Consider the following 19,708-nt stretch of genomic DNA (forward strand, 5'->3'; position numbering starts at 1 on the left):
CAGGAGAGCCCGAGTCTAAATGTATGGATGGAGATTACAATGGACATTTATCAAATGGAGAAGATAACAGCATTTATCAATCAGAAACTGGAACAATTTGTCTCCTACTGGGAAAACTGGATTAACTATGTAACGCCCCTTAGACCGGACTTTATTTTTACAAATTAATATCTATATTAGTAAAGAAAGATCACTCCCTGCTTGTACATAGTTCAGAGACACAGGAATTTGGGGTGAAAGAGAGAGAAAAAAAAAAAAGTATAAAGCTGACATGGATATGTATGTGCGTTTAAACTACCTGCTTTAATTTAATCATTTTATTTATCTATAAACCCGTTTCTCTTTTTTTTCTTCTTTTTTCTCTTTTTTTTCATTTAATTTTGAATTCTTAATATTTTTTATATTTATTTATTTATTTATTTTTTCTGTTTTTCAAGATGGCAGCTCATACGCTATGTACAATGGATGTCGAATATGCTCTGTAAAAGAAAACCCAATAAAAAATGAATTATAAAAAAAAAAGACTGAGGGAGAAAGCAAATTTCTATCCAGAAAAGTGAACCCTCACTGCAGCCTTCTATTTCCCACTTCCACAGGTAACTTCTCCAGCCAGTGTAAAGGTAAAGCCACACTAACCATGCTTCTCTTAAGGGTACAGGTAAGTTTAAACTCTCCATTTACCAGTTACAGTTTCCAGGTATGAGAATAAGATGTAAAACTACTATTTACCATTTGTTTTAAGAATATACTGTAGCACCAGTGAGCCCTGAGCTCTCAGTGAGAACTACATTTTTATTCTGTGCTTGGTTTTTTTTTTTCCTGACTTTTTTTTTTGCAGCTGCTGGCATCTTGTTCAAAAACAGAGGACATCCTTGTCACTGGACTGAAAATTATATGGCTTTTTGAAAAATAAAAACTATTTTGGCCGTGAATACAGTAGTTAATAGTCCTCGTCTGATCTGTGGACAGTTTTCAGAGTTTTCTCACATGAGATGTGAAAACTTTCTACTGAAACCTGGGGCGATAATATTAATGTCATCCTACAGACAGCCGCTGTGGTATTGATCGCCTGTACTACAGTAAATATGGAGTCGATAAAGTGCGTTGCACTAGAGGTGACACCAGTTGTCGGATTGAACCATGAGCCATTTGAAATAAAAAGACCAATTACAATAACATGCTCTGCACACAGTATATATATCTCTCTGACACCTGTGTGTGTGTGTGTGTACTGACCTTGTCCTGGAAGGGAGACGGGGTGAGGCAGCTTCACTCCCCTGGTGTCGATGGGGCGGTGCGTCCCAGTGGATGCTGTCAGGCATGTGGTGCTGCAGGTTAAGGTGGAAGCAGAACCGCAGGTCGAGGACGTCATTGGCCAGTCCGCCGCTGTAGAAGTCGGCTTCAATGATGTCGTACTGACAGTTCACTTCCTGAAAATACATTAACTGAGATTAAGCTAGGTTATAGCACTAAAGCAGCTTTGATGAGCATCTGCTTGTTAAGAAGCGCTAGAGGACCGTGCTCCATCCGCTTCTCTTTGGTTTGCTAAGCAGCGCTACATAGATTGTAATTTGCATTTTGGAAGTTTGTGGTTTGCATACAAAACAATAGTCTTCCAGGCCATTTTAAGAAAAGGTTAACACGTCACTCAGCAGCCGAAAAACTGATTAATGCAGCCGACACTGAACGTCTGGCGTTATCCGGACAGATTAGAAACTCAACACCTCTAAAACCCACAGTTCTGTGAGAAAGAAGCGAACAAAGGTAATCTAATGAGTCTCTCAGATAAAGATCAAAAGCTTCAATCCAATGTGAGAATGGGACAGAAAGTTAGGAAACTTACGAGAAGCTAATTTCACGGTTCTCTACATGAAGGGGTTCTAATAAGTGACATCAACTGCTGCTCTTCTGTTTGATTGAAATCAAAACCTGCAGGCCCGTGGCTGAGAGATACTCACTTCGGGTACCAAGAATCCACCCTTGATCTTCCTGCCAAGCGGCAACGCCAGAGTCCACACGATGAGGCAGTCCTGGCAAACCATGGTTTCAATCTGGCCAAAAGAACTTGTGGAGGTTCTCTTTGTACTGCTGGAAACACTGCAGACCTGCCGTACAAGACAATCAGAAAACCAGGTAAGAGGAAATGAAGCTACTATACCTAGCTAATATCTTACTAAGATCTGTGTAAGTAAGTGGACGAGTCTTCATGACTCATTCCTCATCCACGTTACACACATTTCTAATAATTATTATTTCATCTTAAACATAAATAATGTTCCAGTCATGAGCGCTGCTGCTATTCCTGCTCCCACAGGTCATTTGTACAGTCGACACAGCACAGCAGTGAGGCAATATTATTCATCTTTGCAGTAAAAAGGCATTTCCATAGCAGTCTACTGCTTCCGCAGTCCCACCAGATCAACTGCAGTGACCAGTCAATAAACGGTCAATAAACCCTATTGATGGGGTGTAACCATCCAGTAAAAGACGTCCTCATAGGATACGTCTATAACATCATGGATCTTGGCTGACTTTGGGTCAGAGGCCACCAGCTTTTCTTTTCACCTCATCATCGATTTGCTGTCATATCGTGTTGGTGTTTTAGGTGGAACTCCACTGATTTTCCACATCAGTGTGTGTTTCCAGATGTTGGGGAGGACTGCTGAATATGTGAACACATGTGATCCTTTTTTTTTTTTTTTTTTAAACTGTCCATCTTGAGTCCTGCAATCTGCAATCTTAGGGATTGCAGTGCTAGAACAAGAACATTTGGTAAGGAAGGAACTGAGGTGTGTAAAAGAAAAAAAAAACACAACACAAAGTATTTGTGTTGTGTTTTTTTTTGTAGTCTTTAGATCTTGTTGTCCTGTCTTGTTAAATGCATCTAATGACTGCCCTTTGGATTGTATTGTTTCAGGAATGATACTGTTGTTCTGATTGTTAGTGCTTAAAGTGCAACACATTTTCCCATCAGAACATGATGCATCCAGCCTCATGTCTGGATGTATTACTGACAGCCCAGGTACCCTCTCTGAATATTTGAAAAAGCAGTCTTCCTTATCATACAACCTGTCAAGTGTGGCCAACTTTTAATACCAGCAGCAGCTGGATTGTAGATGCCCTCAGGAGTTTCCTGGTAAACAAATGTTTACGTTCAGCGTTTTTTTCATCAAACCACACCGTGTGTCTCCCTGAGGTCCGACAAACTTCCTTCTTCATCAAACCTTAGCCCATTATTTTAAACCCACCATTGTTTACATCCATGTTTACTAGCTTGCAGTCTTCTTCACTGCCTTTGCTGGTGCATTGTAGCACATCTGGGTGCACCACCTCCTCCTATTTAGAGGAATAGTGTGAAACAATTGACAGAAGTGTGTGTCCAAAACTCTACAGGGGACCTTTAATTAACCAATTATCAAAATAGTTATAACAAAATAGTTATAATAGCAAGTTAATTTACAAAACCTTTTACTAAAATTGACTAAAAATAAGAGGATGGCCAAATGTGACTAAAATTTAAAGGGAATTTTGTTCTAAAATGAAGAGAAAATCTAAAAATCCATAACAAAATGAACACTATACCAACATGACTTCCTTCATCACTTCTGTATCATTTACCACCTGGTTGGATATATTAAGAGTTTTCAGAATAAAATCTGTTTTTCCCAGTTGTGATTAAAACTCGGATGTTGGACGTGAATTCCGTCAGAAGTGCCAATTATGCTAACTCCCACAGGAAATGAATGAGGCATTAAGTTCATCACAGTAGCCAGTGAATGAAGTAAAAGAGCTTTGACTTCATTCAGCTCTTAGTCTGTCATGACACATGTGTACACACACCGTGACGCTGTGCTCCGGCGCCTGACATGTAGTCGAACATTTCCTCCTCCTCTGGAGCAGAAATGTTTCTTATGACACGAGAACAACAGGATGGAGCTGCTGCTTTTCTCCCTGCAGTGGCTGATTGAGCGACTTTGTTCAGTCTCTGTACATAATTAATCACACGAGCTCGTCTCCCTCTCATTCTGCCTGAGCCCGAATAAGGCTCAACTTTAATGAAATTCACACCAAACAAACGACTGGCGGAGTAGGATGTGCAGTGGCAGACAGGCGCTCCAGCGAGCAAGAAAAAAAAAAATAATAAAAATCTTGTTTCATCATGGTTAACTTATGAAACATACCACTCAAGAGAACACTGTCATTTTCAATACAGACCCTGTACAACATTTTTTTTTATACTCGAGTGTAGTTTGTGTGGAGGCTGAAGCAGTCAGACAAGTGACAGCTCAAGGTGATACACTGTTTAAAGAGCCTGTCTGGAACCATAAGAGGACAGGGGATGAATGGCCTATAGGTAAGAGACTTTTACAGCACATGGTGCGGCACAAACTTCATTATATTATTTTGCAGAGTAAAATAATAAGTAAGAGCTTCACCTTACTGGTGGCACATGCCTGAGAGCACAGCATAGGTTAGAACACCTACAGGATCATTTTTCCAAAAAAGCATTAAAAAAAAAAAAAAGGCTCATGAGCTGAAATGAACACGGAACACCAGCTAATTCTAGGAACAAAGGGAATTTTCACGACTAAGGAAAAAGCTGAGCTCATGCCTCTCCTGCCACTGTAGCTAACTCCTACATGGAACTAATCACTACAGATCCTCCTAGTTCAGATAGTTATCAGATAGTTAAAAAAAAAAAAAAAAAAAAAAAAAAAAGCCTTGGGATGGACTGAAATCTGAATTATCAAACCACCTCCTGGACACATTCTAACCACATGCTGAAAAGGTGTAAATGCATTTTAATGTCTAGGACACACATACATATATATATATATATATATATATATGTATATATGTATGTATGTATGTGTGTGTATATATATATATATATATATATATATATATATATATATGTTATATTATATGTTATATATATATATAACCCTCAAGGGCAAAACACACATCATACCCACGCTCATTGATTTCTCTGTCAGCCTGTACAGGTGGTGATTTGATGAGTGGCATCACTCCCCCCCCCCCCCCCCCCCCCCCCCATACTTCCACCTGGACAAGTGCAGTTCCACCTGAACTTGCACATATTGGTCCTCAGTTTAGAATAATGTACAGGTAATGAATAGAACAGGAGCTAGGTTACCTCGTGATGATAATGACGTGTCAGCTTTGAGTCCTCACTGAAAGTCCTCCAGGATGCTCTCCATCTGTGCCAGGAAGTAGAACTGCAGCAGGTGGTGGTCGGAGCGGTACTGTCGGACCTGTAGTCGGTGCCATTAGTCATGGGACCCAATTAGCCTTCTTCCACCAGGATGTCCTGCTCAAAGGAGAACTCCCCCTGGACCACAGAGAGAAAGGGATAAAATCCCAGGACGTTTTATTTCTACATCCAAGACAAAGGCTCATTTCATTGTTAATATATTAGCTTTCACTGCCTCTTAAGATGAAAGTTCACCTGTCCCCTTGTTGTATGTTAGTTGTATGTAGATAATGGACATTTCATGAACAGGTAACTATTTGCCATATGACGATCATCATCTTGAAGGCAGTTTAGCCTCCATTTTAACTGCCACTTCATCACAGCGCACAGCAAACTATTAAATCCTGCCCTGGCAGCTTTGGCTTCTCTTTGGAAGCAATTTATTTCCAATTGATAAAGACAGAATGAGGAATGAAGTCAGACTGAGATGAGGCTTGGCAAAAAGAGAACGTGTAACTACAGGTATGTTAACGCTGTTTCATGTGAATGAAAAGCTTGCAGAAAGATTTACTTTGGACTCGAGCTGAGGCAGAGTCAAGATCCGATCCCTCGGAAGCAGCAGAACCAGGTCTTTGTACATGGAGCGCCACACTGAAATCAAAGAACAAATGCAAACTGGCTTCACTCACATCAAGTAGTAGAAACACCTCAAAGATTTCAATCAGTTAAGATGGAAAAAAAAAAGAGCTCGAAAAAGAACAGAAGAATCTTAGAATCACAAGAATCTGGCATGTTGCCCAGCGGGCAGTGTCTCTCTTAAAGTATCCTAAAATATATCAGGAAATAGTTTAGGATTAAGAAAATAGAGAGGCTATGATTTTGATTAAAATAAAAAAAAAAATGTGACAAGTGCAAAATGATCTTCACACTCTATTACAAAATTTGCGCCATTATAATGATATAATAAGCTTATTGATAATTCACCAACTAGTAAGTTCATTTAAAATATAGATACAGATTATCTACACTGTGTTTTGGAAGTTTGTGCGACAATACAACCCAAACTCCATTCAAAAATATGTCAGTTGAAAGACACAACATACGGCCTTAGTTAATAGTAGTTACCTGAAAAAACACGTTGTTAATGTATTATTGTTGTTGCATCAATGCCTCTCAGTTTTCAAACTTTTAACTTTTTTTTTTTTTTTTTTGGAAGGAAGTTCGTCAGTGACAAACCAAACCTGCTCTTAATGCACTCTGTCGGAAATGAGATACCTGCGAGAGGCAGCTCTCCTTTTCGCGTTGCGCCATCTGTCCTAACATAATGTACAGGCGACGAACATGATAATGTACCAAAGGACAGGTCCAAAACCTGTCGAATATTGTGTTTTTATTTTACACTTTAACATATATCAGCTTTTACTCTGCTCACTGCCGTTAATTGCTCCTGCTTGTTAATTGAAGAATGTTTGTTCGACGTCAGCTCAACCCAAACTCCGTTACAAAATAGGTCAATTTAAGTTTGTCAAGGTCAACTGAACCAACGGTTTAAAGCGTTTTGAATTAAGTACTTCACATTGTTTAACTGCGCCGAACTGACGGACTACTTAGTGGCTGATATTAATTTACCAAAGTAGTCGAAATTATGTTTTCTTTATTAGGTTTTGCTAATTTTAAATTACGCAGTAAAATACAAACATCTTACCGTCGCAGCGGAAGGCGGGGCATTCTACTGTAACTGGCTCGTGCACTGCTCGCGCCCTGATTACGCACACCTGATGCGTGAGTTCATTAAGAGGCTGATGTTTAGCTAATCTGTCCCAGTCCTTCCTGTTTTACGTTCAGCTATAACGTAAAGTAGTGCACGTCCTGTGTTGAAACTCGGGGTCATATTTATAATTATAATAATAATAATAACTATTATTATTACACTATTATTATTACACGCTAAATCGTGCTGGGTAAATAATTACTTATGTGTTGGTCTAAAATGACAGGAATTAGCCAAGGAATAGTTGGTGGTGACACTGCAGGCTGCATCCTTGTAGCAAAGGAGATGAAAAAGTCTGTAGCAGTTAGTTTTGTCTTTAGTTTGATCTGTAGCTCTGAAGCAGAAACAGAACAACTGTGTGTTTCAATGGACTCTCTGTTTGGAACGCGCCATCTTTCATTGCTCACAAGGCCTCCTGCGTGACAGCCGAGTTTGTTAGCTGAACTCATTTCCGTCTGAGGCGTACATAAAAGCCATTAGTCAGCTGAGTCAATGAGGGATTACACCATTAACACCAGTTATGCAAGAGAGGCTCCAACATACCCACAGTGATATAAAAGAGCACAAAGATTCCTCACAGAATAATGGAGCACACACTGAATAACGTTATACTGAGATACTGAAGCAAAAAAAAAAAATGGCAAATGGTGCAGCTGGTCTCCTTGCAAAAAAAGCTTGACTCTCTGTGGATGACATGAAGTCCCCCTGCTTATTCTTGACATTTACAGGCCAAATTTCTCTGAGATGTGCGGTGGATATATTCATGCCCCACAGATGATGAAGGTTCCTGATGACCTTGGACCTTTTCATTTTGTGCTTTTATCGGACCGAAATGTCCGTCTCCGCGCAGGAAATATTTTCATGACATTTTACGGAACACATTCATGTTCCTGAGAGGATAAAACCCTCCTCTTCGGACGCTTCATGAACTTTCCTTTGGTGCCACCCTCTGAACATATTGACCTTGACCACACGATATTGCATTCGCATACTTCAAAACCACGCTTTAACTTCCATTTCAATTCATTCCAAAGACCAAAGGAAGAAACTGCAATGGGCCTTGCTTGAAGAAGCTTTCGTGAAGAGGCTAGCAAAACAGCGGACGAGCCCAAAGTCACTGCCTCAGTATTGCTGAACATAGATTTTGTCACACAACATAAGAACATCACCTGGTGGTGGTGTGTATATAGGGTTACAACTAAGTAACTGAGTGACTGGTGTTTTTATAAACCCCTCACTTTATTTTTTGTGGCTCACCGACTGAAGGCTAGCCCGAGGAAAGACATTAGCGTGTTTATTCTCCTCCCTCGGGCCCCGGGGCTGCACAGGACTTGATTTATAGACACTGGTTCAGGAAAAAACTCAAGCTCTTTTAATGTAGATCACGTCTGCTGTCTGGCGCAGAATCCACCCCAACAGGTTTGTTTGGGCGCCGGGGCGCCCTGCTAATGGGCTAGGAAAACGTCTACATCGATATATATCTCCCCACGAGGCCATTCCTCCTCACTGTCCGATAGCGTTCCACTCGAACCGTGGACTCTCCAAATGCATTAGTCTCCAGGGAGAAGAGAGCTGCCTCTCGCAGATATCTCATTTCCAACAGAGTGGAATCCATTTAGAGCAGGTGAGAGTGGAGACTACCCATGATGCAAAGCCTTCATACTTGCTCATCAGCAGAGAAGTATAAGATCGTCATGGCAATGCTGTGAGATGAAATGATTCGGATTCTTTGTTTTGCAAAGGAACACTAGCAGTAAGACATGAGGAAGGACTGACTTGATTGTACAACTATGTTCATATATTTACCATTGCCTCTATACAAAGGGAGTGCAGCTGAACCCTGTTTGCAGAGGCAGGGTATTTGACAGGCAGTTACCACCAGACACTTGACCTCTGTGTAGTGCATGTGCAGAAGCCGGGGGCAGGTGTTGCTCAGTGCTCACACATCATGGACAAACCTCCTGAATTTCAGCCTGAGGCAGAAACACCAGTTATTGTGTACAAAACCAAAGCTGACATTCTGTGCATAAAAAAAAAAACATAAAACCTTGGCACAAAGCACTCTGTAGTCTCAAAAAATTTGGGGACTCAAACGAAACAGATAAAAAAAAACAAAAAACAAAAGGGATGAAGACATTGGGATGAAAAAAAATGTGTGGACAGTTTTGTAAAAATCTTTTTATGTAACAATTTAAAAGTCATAACGCACAGCAAAAGACATTCAAATCAACATGGGCGACTGGGGTGTGTCCTGCAAGCCCCAAGCATCGAGTCCTCCGCCATGTAAACAGTGTTGAAAAGAAGCTGCTATGTGATTGGCTCTCCTTCCTCCTGATAGGCCTCTGCATTGCCAGGTTGTATTATAGACATTCCTCATACAACACAATAAATTAGAAAAACCTACAGATACGGAGGAGCTGACGTGGTAAACTTATCATAAGGAGATTTTCAAGCGTTTGGGACACACCCCATGAAGAAACCTCTTTGGCACATAACACAAATCATAAAACGTGACGTCAAACAAACTGTAAACAAAACAGCAGTCATTACAAAATGCATTTTTTTTTTATACATAGATTTAACATTTAAAAAAAACAAACAAACAAACAAACAAAAAAAAGCAATCTTTAAAAAAAACAAAACTGATTTGGCAAATGTGACCGTCCTCCAGCGATGACACTTGTCTCAGTCTGCAAGGCCTCCGTGCAAAACCGCGTCATTGGGGTTAATGTTAGGGCGCCGGGAGGAGGAGGAGGGTGGAGGGTCAAAATTGAAAGGGTGGGGTGGTGTTGGGGTAAGGTTTCATTTTGAAGTCTAAACTGGTATGAGTCCTGTTTGTTCTTTCGTGTCTCTGGTTTTTTCGCTTTGTGGTCCGTCCCTCCTCCTCCTCCGCTGTGTGCGACAGCTCTGTGGTTTACCAGCCAAAGTCTCTTTAGTGCAAATAGGCTGTCAGTCGCTGCCTCCTCAGAGGGTGCAGAGGGGGGCGGGTGGATGGGGTGGAGAGGAGAAGGTCATTTTCGCGGTGGAGGCGAGGCTGTGTTTGGTTTGGCACCTGGGACCGGTCTGGAAGGAGAAGGGTGGGAGAAGCAAAGCAGAGATTCAAGCTTAAGGTTAAACTCATGCAGCATACTGAAGAAAAAGACTGGAAATATTCTATATTTCTCTGAATGTCAACAAATCCCATGTGCAGAGCCAAACCAACAATCAGTGGCTAACAACTAATGTGTGTGTGTGTGTGTGTGTATATCTTCTTCCACTGAGCTCCATTGTTGTCCAAAAGCTATTAGAGAGCCACACTGATGCACTGTTCCTTCATCTCTTTGAACACACACACACCAAACAACAACATGACATGATGCTAAATCAAGATGGTGAACATGGTGAAGCAGTTTTGAAAATTAGCATGCTGACGTTTGTTAATGAACACCCCAAAAAAAAAGTCTAGAATCTCAGTAATGAAGGCTGCACTGACTGACTTCTGCTGCAGCTGGTTCTTTGATATGAACGTTTCATTTTATTTTAATGAGTCAAACATTTCTGTTTGTCAGATGAACTGGCATTCATTCTTTGTGAGCTTTGACTACAAACAAATATGACTATATTAAATGGACAGGATTTGTAATTACATAACATTTTAGTGACAGTGACTGACAGGTCTGTAGGCTGTAGGTCTGAAGAAACTTTACAGAGTAAGGTCAAGACTTTACGATATTACAGAGAGAAACCCAACAGTTCCTAATAATATGAATTCTCATTGTTGACAGTAGGTAATGTGGAGTAATATAATACTGAGGTGTCTGTCTGTGCTGCCTCAGACGTCCCACCCCGCTCAGAATAAAAACCACGCAGGAGTTTCTTGGCATAAAAGTAGCTTCTATCATGAGAACGGGTTTTTTTTTTTTTTATCAGCAGCACAGATACTGACTTTGAGCCTGTTCTGCTGCACAGTTCCTCACACAGCTGAACCCTCCTTTGAACACAGAGACAGCTCGGGCTCTGTAAAAGTCTGATCCAGACCCCTCGCTCTCTCCCCCCCAGCCAGAGCCCTGCCACTAAGTGTGAGATCTGACGCGGGGGAATCTGCTCTTGGTATTGATGGATTGACGGATACTGGATGTAGAGTAAATGTTTTGATCCGTGTGCCAGATTTACAGGAGGAGAGGAACCGCGGAACCTGAAGAACAACCACCGCGAGGTTTTTCCGAAAGCACGGCGTCTGCGTCTGAAGGAATGAAGAGTGACTGCTGATGAAGAACTGGGCCAGAAAACAGCAGGAAATTGAAAGGTAGGAACATTGTGAGGCCGTATTTCTCACTTTCTTTTATAGGTGGGTCATAAAAAAAAAAAACGGGGTGGGGGGGGGGGGGGGGGGGGGGGGGCCTTTCAAACTGGGCCGGGATCTCAAGATGCCGGCACAACTACAAACAATGGCTCGCTTTTTTTTTTTTTTTTTGGAACACAACATTTCTCATTAGACGTCGCTTAGATCGTATCAAAGTAACATTCCCTCTGAGGTCAGTCTAAAGTCAGAGCCGTAACAAAGAGAGCTGAGTGATGCTTTTCCAGCAGAAAACGCTGTGCTGTGGTTTACACCTACAGAACATGGAGCTGTAAAGCACAGCGTTCACTGCAGTACGTACAGTAGCAGTGACCTTGTGGGGGTGGAGGATGTGATGCTGTTGGCTTGTGTGTGTACGTGCATGTGTGTGTGTGTGTGTGTATATAAAATCAAAATCTCAAAGGAAAGAACGTTTAGTCCTAAATCAAGACTGAGGACAGGATTTATCAGATCGACAAATCCACACAAGACACTCTCCATGCTGCTCTCTACAGTAATTATTATAATTATTCCATCACATTTTCCACTGCTTCTCGGCTGAATATAAAAATAATACCTAATGATATAATCCATTAAATGAATGCGACCTGGAGCCAGATAAGCAGCAGAAAATGGACCGTGAGCCTCCGGAGATTGTGTAGCTGCAGCAGCGTCTGATGGTGTCCACCAAAATGTGGCACCTGCAACGGCATGGGTGGGCGTAGTGTGGTTGCAGGGCTGCTGCAGGACTGTAATATTTTCTAAGCCCCACATCCACCTGCAGGCTCTGAATCTAAGTTTTTTTAATGCTTTTTTTTGATAGTTCACAGTAGAGAGATAACAGGAAGTGAAAAGAGAGATACCACCACGAGTGGGGGGGGGGGGGGTGGGCTCACTTTTAGTTTGGAGTTTTTTATTGATCTCTTATTTTTGATCTCTAATTAAATCCGTCGTCTTGACCGCGACAATAGATTGAATCAAATTTAGTTTGGAGTCCAGACTGAGGGGCACAGTGGACACAGTCCCCTCGTAGACTTTATTGAAGATTTGGGGAAGAAAAAAAAAAAAAAATCCATTTAAAGTTTTCAATTTAGATGAAGTTGAGGCATCATATCAGTCAATTACTGGACCATTTGTCAAGCCTCGAGGAGCTGAACTAATTCATCCTACGCTTTTGTAAGAAAATACCCACAGTACAGGAGACACTGTGTATCTTGTCTTATGTGAATAATCAGTGCAGCAGCTAAGACCACACCACAGTATGTCCTCTCTTATGTCAGTGCCAGTGTGCGTTTGCTCACCTGAGAGCTCTGAGAGGGGGAATGGCTGAGACTTTGCCCACAGGTTTGGGTCCCACCGCTGGGGGCATCATGACCAGCAGGCCCGAGGAGGGTTTGGAAACCGCGGTCAGGGCTGGACTCACCGTTGGGGAGGCTCCTCTGGCCGGACTGAGAGGCAGAGGCCTCTGAGGAGGGAAGGGGGACGGTCTGGGCTGCAGCTCAGACACCAACTTAAAAAAAGAAATGCAAAAAAAGACAGTTATCCCTCATCTTTCAATGTGGGAACACAACACTAAATCCCTGGCACATGGACACAGCAGGGAGGAGTCAGTCTGGACTGGATCCAGGATGTCTCCTGAATCTGTTCAGCTAGCTGATAAGAGGATCTCCTGTCCCCCTGTCTCCACACACGTAGTAGATTAAATGTATTACCGCTACAGCACAGCATGAAATATTGGGATATTTGACACAAGAAAAAAAAAACTTGATCTAATTTAAAGGCATTTTACACTTCACAGAGATGCACTGATGAGAGCCGTTTCAGAGGATTAATCAATAAAAAAGCAATCAGATAAAAAAAAACAAAAAAAAAACATAGTGCTAGTTTTATTTATTATTTCTTCCGAGTTGAGAAGAAATCTCTGTAATTCATATTAGAAGCCCTCTGACGCCGAGTCCAACCGTTTTCTCATTAGCTCTGTGTGTTTGGCAATCACATTTACAAATGATGCATTTCGCTGCAGTCGTGCAGCTGAGTGAAGTTCTCTCAGAGCCAAATGTGGTATAACTTTTAGGCTACAGCCATGTTTCATTACAGCTCACAAAAGGGCGGGTCACACCAGGACCTTACCAGTGGCGATCGTGTTGGGTTGAGGGGCAGAGGCTTCTTGGGCGGGCTGAGTCTCTGTGGCGTGGCGGGGGATTTGGGCGGGCCCGTCGGGGGTTTGCTGGCCGGCAGGGGCGGCCGGGCCGCCCTGACGTCCCGGGGACCGCCCTGGGGAGACGGCGCGGGTCTCAGAGGTCGCACAATGTTGACGGGGTGGGTGCCGTTGGACGCTAGGCCTGGTCTGAGAGGCAGCACCTCTTTGCTGGTGTGAGGAAGCTGAGATCGGAACAAAGACAAACAACAACTTAAACAGTCCCTCAAAATAACTGAACACTGAGCTACATTTCGTGTATGGAAGATGCTTTATGAATGATATTTATTAGATTTATTCTGTGATTCTCTTCCCCTTTGCCTTCCTCTCTTGCTCCCTCTGTATCTCTTCTGTGACAAACGTTCCCTAACCCTGAGCTTCCGACCCGTCCGATGAAATAAATATGCCATAAAAAGGAGGAAATAACAGCATGATGAAGTGATGCTGAAGGCACCGTGAAGCGGTGCGGATGAGTGCTGTGGACGTGGGAGAGGAGGCCGACTCTTAAGTGGTCACAAAAAAATATAACAAGCTGCTGTAAAATGAGGTCATTTCGTATGAAGGTCAACCTCACGGATGGTCCATTATTCACTAAAACAAAGCAAGAGAAACAGTCGCCGCCCTCCCCTCCCGTTTCCTCCCTCACTTCCCTTTTTCCCTTTCTCTACCACGCACACTAACCCCGCTCACCCCCTTGTGGCCGCCGGCTTTGTTGATCGGTCCGACCACCTTCAGGTGAAAGGCGGGATTCAGATGGCCGTTCTTCCCTTTCTCCGCCGACGACGCCTCCGTCCTGAGCAGAGAAACGAGGACAGACAGAAAATAAAAAGCGGAGCCAGAGAGACACCTTAAAGCTGTCCTGCTCCATCACTCTTCTCAATCTGGCATTGATTTTTTTTTTTTTTTTTTTTGGCCCCCAGGTGGGAAAAGATAGAGGAAGAAAAGTCAACGCGAGGCTTCTTATCCAGCATGATGTGTGAGAGGAAACGAGGAGGTGAAGGATCAACCAAATGTTTCAGCCCCGTGTACGGGGAGCTGATGTCTGATGGGGCTGTCAAGTTGAGCTGAAAGGACTACGCTCTCAGCAGCTCTTTACACACTTACACACACACACACACTGGCGAGCATATAACTGTATCAGCTAATAAGCATTGAGTGCTAACCACTCAGTGTTCTGCTGTTTATATATGAGCCTTTACTCACCCTCAAGTTAAACCTTAAAGCCCCATATTTTTTAATACGCATTATAAATGAACACGTCACACATCACACATTGCTGTATTTCTGGAAGTGAAACCAAAAAAATTGAGCTAAAAGAAGCTAAAAAGCACATTTCACATTAGCTACACGTTATTATTATTTGATCCCATATAGATGTAAAAATATGGACTAGCGCAGCTTTAAAAGTTGGTAGGGTAACTTTAAGTTGGGTCCTGTATGTTCCATCCTTCGTACATTTTGCAGACACATGCAACAGCATGCTAACTACAGTCTCAGAGGATTGAATTAGACCGCAGAGCTGTACTTCTAAACTCAGCGTATGTACATACTGCAGCCTCTTAGCTGATTAGAAGCCTTTCCAGGCTCTCTGGATGTATATATATATATGCTTAGAAAGGCCTTAGAAAGCCGCCTGCCATCCTGCTGTTGAACTGTAAATGAACTCAGACCATTGGCCACGGAACAAAAACCAAAGAAGCAGAGGGGTTTGTGTTGCAGCTGCTGCCTTTAAGAGTCTTTTTAATCATTGTAGCTGCTCAATTTTCCATGTCGTTAGCCGTTCATTCGGTCGTCTCCCCACAGCAGTTACCGTAAAATCCTGCTGAGGCCCAATATCACTCGTATTTAGCCTTTCTCTCCGTCTTCATTCGGAAGGTCGGGGGCCTTTAAAACGCTGCCGTAATGCTGGATCCTCTCCAGACACATTTCTATCCTGTAAATCACCGTGGAAAACCGGAGTGGAGTATTTTCGGAGGCACTAACTCAGCCGGCGTTATGACGAGGCCGTCTCTGCGGGTGAGGTATACGGCGGAGCTCATAAAGGAGGCTCTGGAGGTTTATGAGGACATGCATTTTGTTTGGTTGTGATGGAGGCGTGCTGCCGCGCGAAACGCAGCCATTTATGCTGATGTAGAAAGTTGGGGTGCACGCATCGATCTGCTGGCAGACACGCCAATGTGCACTTCCTTCCTTTCTTCTTTCCTCCCTCCCTTTTATTTCTTTATTTCTTCCTCCATTCAAGACATTTTTTATTAGTTCATCTTGCTGCCACATTTTTCCTGCTTCCTTCTTTTCCCACGCCTTGCTTCCTTCCTTGCTTTTCCTGAATGACTTCCTTCCTTCTATGCATGATTCATTTCCTAGCTTCCTACCCCTTTGGTCTCCTTTCCTTCTCACACAGTGTGATGAGTGAAGTCTCTGCTCCATTGCACATGTGAGAAGTGGGAACCAGTGATTTAATTAATTTATTTTTTTTTTTTTGGGTGGGGGTATTTTTGCTTGAATAATGAGTGAAGCTATTAACTGATCATCAAAGTTGTTGCAGCTTCAGCTCTACTTTTTTGTGTTTTGCATTATTTTGTAGCTCAAACTTCTCATGGACAGAATAAAGCAAACATAGGAGGTTTTGGGGTCAGGGTCTTGGCTTAAATTGTTAGCAGACAGAGAGACAAACAGATAGACAAACGGATGGACAGGACATGGCACAGTACTTGTTGTTCTTGTTCTTCTCTCTCTGGGAAAGCCACTTATGGTAATAGGATGTCTTGACCCTGTAGCAGCAGAAGAGCAGCAGCACTGCAGGCAGGAGCACCAGGAAGGCAAACAGCAGGCCCACCACAAGCCCAACCTGACCTGTGGACACACACACACACACACACACTGAGCACAGTTACCTGTACAATGAGTCACATCCTGTTTATCCCTGCGCTGGGGATGTGATGTGTTTACACGAGTCGTTGTTGGTTTCTAACCAGTGTCTGGCCCCGTCCATGTCCCACTCACTTCGTTCTTACTTCTACACACTAATGCCAGTAATATGAACTCCACAGATGCAGATTACAGTCAATTACAGCTGCCTGGAACCTGCTGCATTACATCCAACCGTCTGTTGGATGCATTAGCTGGTCAGTCAATAACTAGCAATGCAATGCTATGCTACTCTAGTCGAAGACGTGCCTGTGAAACATGGAGATGAAGGGACTGTGTGTGTGTGTGTGTGTGTGTGTGACTGAACTCACTATCGTACTGGACAGGTCCACTGTCCACACTGCCGCCGAGTCCCGGCTTCTCACAGAAGGGTGGGGCCCAGCCTCGATTACAGTGGCAGTTCCCGTTGCTGTTACACACCTGCGTGCGCACATACACAAACACACACACACACACACACAAACAAGGCATTTGTTAATGTGATTCGCTGTATAATCTTGTGTGCATGTGCCTGGAGGTGTAGCAGTCAAATTAGAAGCGCTAACGTCTTGTTTACTACCGACCGGTGCGGCGTGTGTTTTAATGAGATTTTCCCCTCCTCTCCCTTTTTAGATATTCACCTTAGAAACGGAGCAGACTGCAAAAACACGGAGATATCTCAAATCTGCAAAGGTGTTTCCATGATCTGTGCATCTTTCTACATCTGATTTTACTTCTTACCATTATTTTGTTTCTGAATGTTTAAGTGATGGTATATATCTCTGTGTGTGTGTACTTCCTTCCTTTTAGAGTCAAAGACCTTCCAGTGACTTCTCTACGCTTGGAGGTAAATTACCTTTAAAAGTTTTTAATTGACTTGTCTTAAATTTGTGAAAAAAAACTTTTTATCTAGAGATTAGCATTTAAACTTGATTAATATCTCCAGACATCTTGTGTAATTCACCAACTCCAAATGGTGGAGAAAATACTGCCATGCTCCAATTACATCCAGATGTAATTATCCCATCGGTGATTAACATGCCTATTTACCCCATTAGCGCTCGGTCGACATGAAGGGCGCTCTGGGTTTGTTTGCAGATTCTTATCGTCTACCTTTATTTCAGACTCAGGAGGCCCAGCGTGGTTTCTCTGCTGTTTGTGAAGAGTATATTTAAAAGGGCATTTCTACATCATATAAAGATAAGAAGGGAAAAGCTGTATGAAATGAAACGCCACGACCCGGATTTAAAACGCTCCGTTATTGATATATAACATATCCTTCAGCCTGATATGTTTCCAGGATCTCTGATATGTTTTAAGCTTCTTTAATAAAAAATCTCCTGTCTACTTTTTGTAAAAGATGCAGACCAGTTGCTCCCTCAGAAGTGAGCGATACTTCCCTTTGTTATTATTCCTGTTTATATGCATGAACATCCCATGCTCTCCAGAACCAGGAGGATCAGAAAAATGAATGAATGAAATGATGACGCTAAATTAAAATAAATAAATAAACTAATACAGGAGGAGACTCTAAGCTGGAGGAAGGGAAAACTGTCTATTTAGAATAATCCTGACTCAAAGCCATTTCCATTATCCATCCACTGTTACACTGAGAGGAGGGAACCCAAAAAAAAAAAAAAAAAAAAAAAGGGACAAGCGGCATAAAACAACAAAGTGAAGAGAAGAAGGAGAAGGGGATTAAAGGAGGAGAGGATATGTCTGGTGTTTTTTTTGTTTTTTTTTCCCCCCTCTCACTCATAATATTTCAAATCCTAATCAAATAGCAATGCCTAGCGAGCGGTAAGCCCCGTTCCCTGTGCAGTAGATGGGGTAAACAGACTGACTCTTCTAAAGGTGTGAAATTTCAGTTGAGGGCAGGGTTTGCTTCAGATGCTCGGGGGACAAAGCAGAGAGGTTCAGAACACGTGAACCAGGCCATGCCGGCTGGGGGTCATATCGTATGGATGAAAACTGTGTAGTTCACTGGAACTACACTGTCCAACCCCTGGGACACTTTGGCCTTGTTAGCGTCATCACAAATTATTACAGATCATAAGATCGTTTGAAAGCTCCTCACCACAAGGTTCCAGTGAACGACATGCACCCAAGCCTTAGCAACAATAAACATGCTGCCATGGACAAAAAGCCCCCCCCCCCCCCCTGAAGTCAGTCTGCAGTGTTTATCCCAGAGGATGTTAAAGGAGGCCAAAGCTGTAAAACACTGGTAAGGTCCAGCTCCCTCTGGATGGACTGCTCTTTAGGAGACAGTTTGTATTTCACTGCTAATGGAGGAGACATTACTTCATGTTCCGAGATTAAATTTCCCGTCACTGACCAAATCAATATGTGAATTTCATTTTCGAGTCAGATAGCCAGGGCGGGATACTTTTCACAGCAGTGAATATTTTAGGCTTCTATCCACACATTAATCCTCTCCTGTTTGGCTCATCCAGCTCAGATTCTCTGGGATCATTTAAATAGTTTTCACAAACAAGTCTCGCTCAGAGCTGTTTTAAGACCTGATACGATTTCAAACCCTGATGGTAAATCACTGTGGCTTCCTCATATTTATGTTTGATGATCAACACCAGATCAATACACACTGTCTCAATTTCAGACACTCCAGAGGTCAGAGTTCCCAGATGAACGACCCCTATCTACATCCACATCTCCTCTTAAGGTAACAAGTGTTAAAGCCCCCAACCGCTCCACTCCAGAGTTCGGTTACTGACTCATAAACTATGTATGATTCTTGCTTTATCTGCCTCAGGCTTGCTTGTACTGCTCCAATAAATAGTTCATCACTTCAGTTGCTGTTGCATTCCAGCCATCTATTTTCCTGCCTTTTTTCCGACAGGGCTTGGTGACACTGCTGCAAAGCGCTACCTTTCGCCCAAGGACACAGTGTGACAATAAGATTAGGGAGCCGTGCCCGGCAGCTAAGTGAGTCGAGTCTGTTGCATGACTCTGTATGCTCACGAGTGTGTGTGTGTGTGTGTGTGTGTGTGTATGTGTGTGTGTGTGTGTGTGTGAATACCCCGTGGCCGTGACAGCGTGCGATGCAGGTCTCCAGCTCGGTAAAAGAGGCATTTTGGCATCTGCGGTCTCTGCACACCTGTGGCAACACAAGCAGAATGATCACATACTGTGTTAAAGATTACAGTGCACGCTCACACACACACACATATGCGGATTTTGATCGGACCTTCTGCCAGTGCCCTTGGGCTTTGGAACAACCTGGCTGCCTGAGGAGACTGGCCAAGCAGCATCACTATCCTGTTTTAAATCACTTCTGAAATC

The 19,708-nt window shown here is 42.8% G+C and overlaps 1 protein-coding gene across 2 annotated transcripts in view; it reads right to left on the bottom strand.

Annotated features, from left to right (window-relative positions):
• Positions 1-9,155: 9,155 nt before the first annotated feature.
• adam19a (ADAM metallopeptidase domain 19a) overlaps positions 9,156-19,708 on the bottom strand; it is a 103,495-nt gene continuing 92,942 nt past the window's right edge. Inside the window, exons 17-23 of one of the 2 annotated variants that reach the window (XM_041031213.1) lie at positions 19,446-19,523; positions 16,741-16,849; positions 16,213-16,354; positions 14,192-14,294; positions 13,435-13,686; positions 12,606-12,814; positions 9,156-10,049 (exon numbers count right to left, since the gene is read on the bottom strand). In XM_041031213.1, coding sequence (XP_040887147.1) covers positions 9,998-10,049; positions 12,606-12,814; positions 13,435-13,686; positions 14,192-14,294; positions 16,213-16,354; positions 16,741-16,849; positions 19,446-19,523 — 945 coding nt within the window. In that variant the 3' untranslated portion in view covers positions 9,156-9,997. Of the gene's footprint in view, positions 10,050-12,605; positions 12,815-13,434; positions 13,687-14,182; positions 14,295-16,212; positions 16,355-16,740; positions 16,850-19,445; positions 19,524-19,708 lie in introns of both variants that reach the window. The other variant, XM_041031212.1, reaches the window with a different exon arrangement.

The sequence above is a fragment of the Toxotes jaculatrix genome, chromosome 23 (genome assembly GCF_017976425.1).
Source record: "Toxotes jaculatrix isolate fToxJac2 chromosome 23, fToxJac2.pri, whole genome shotgun sequence".
Lineage (NCBI taxonomy): Eukaryota > Metazoa > Chordata > Actinopteri > Toxotidae > Toxotes > Toxotes jaculatrix.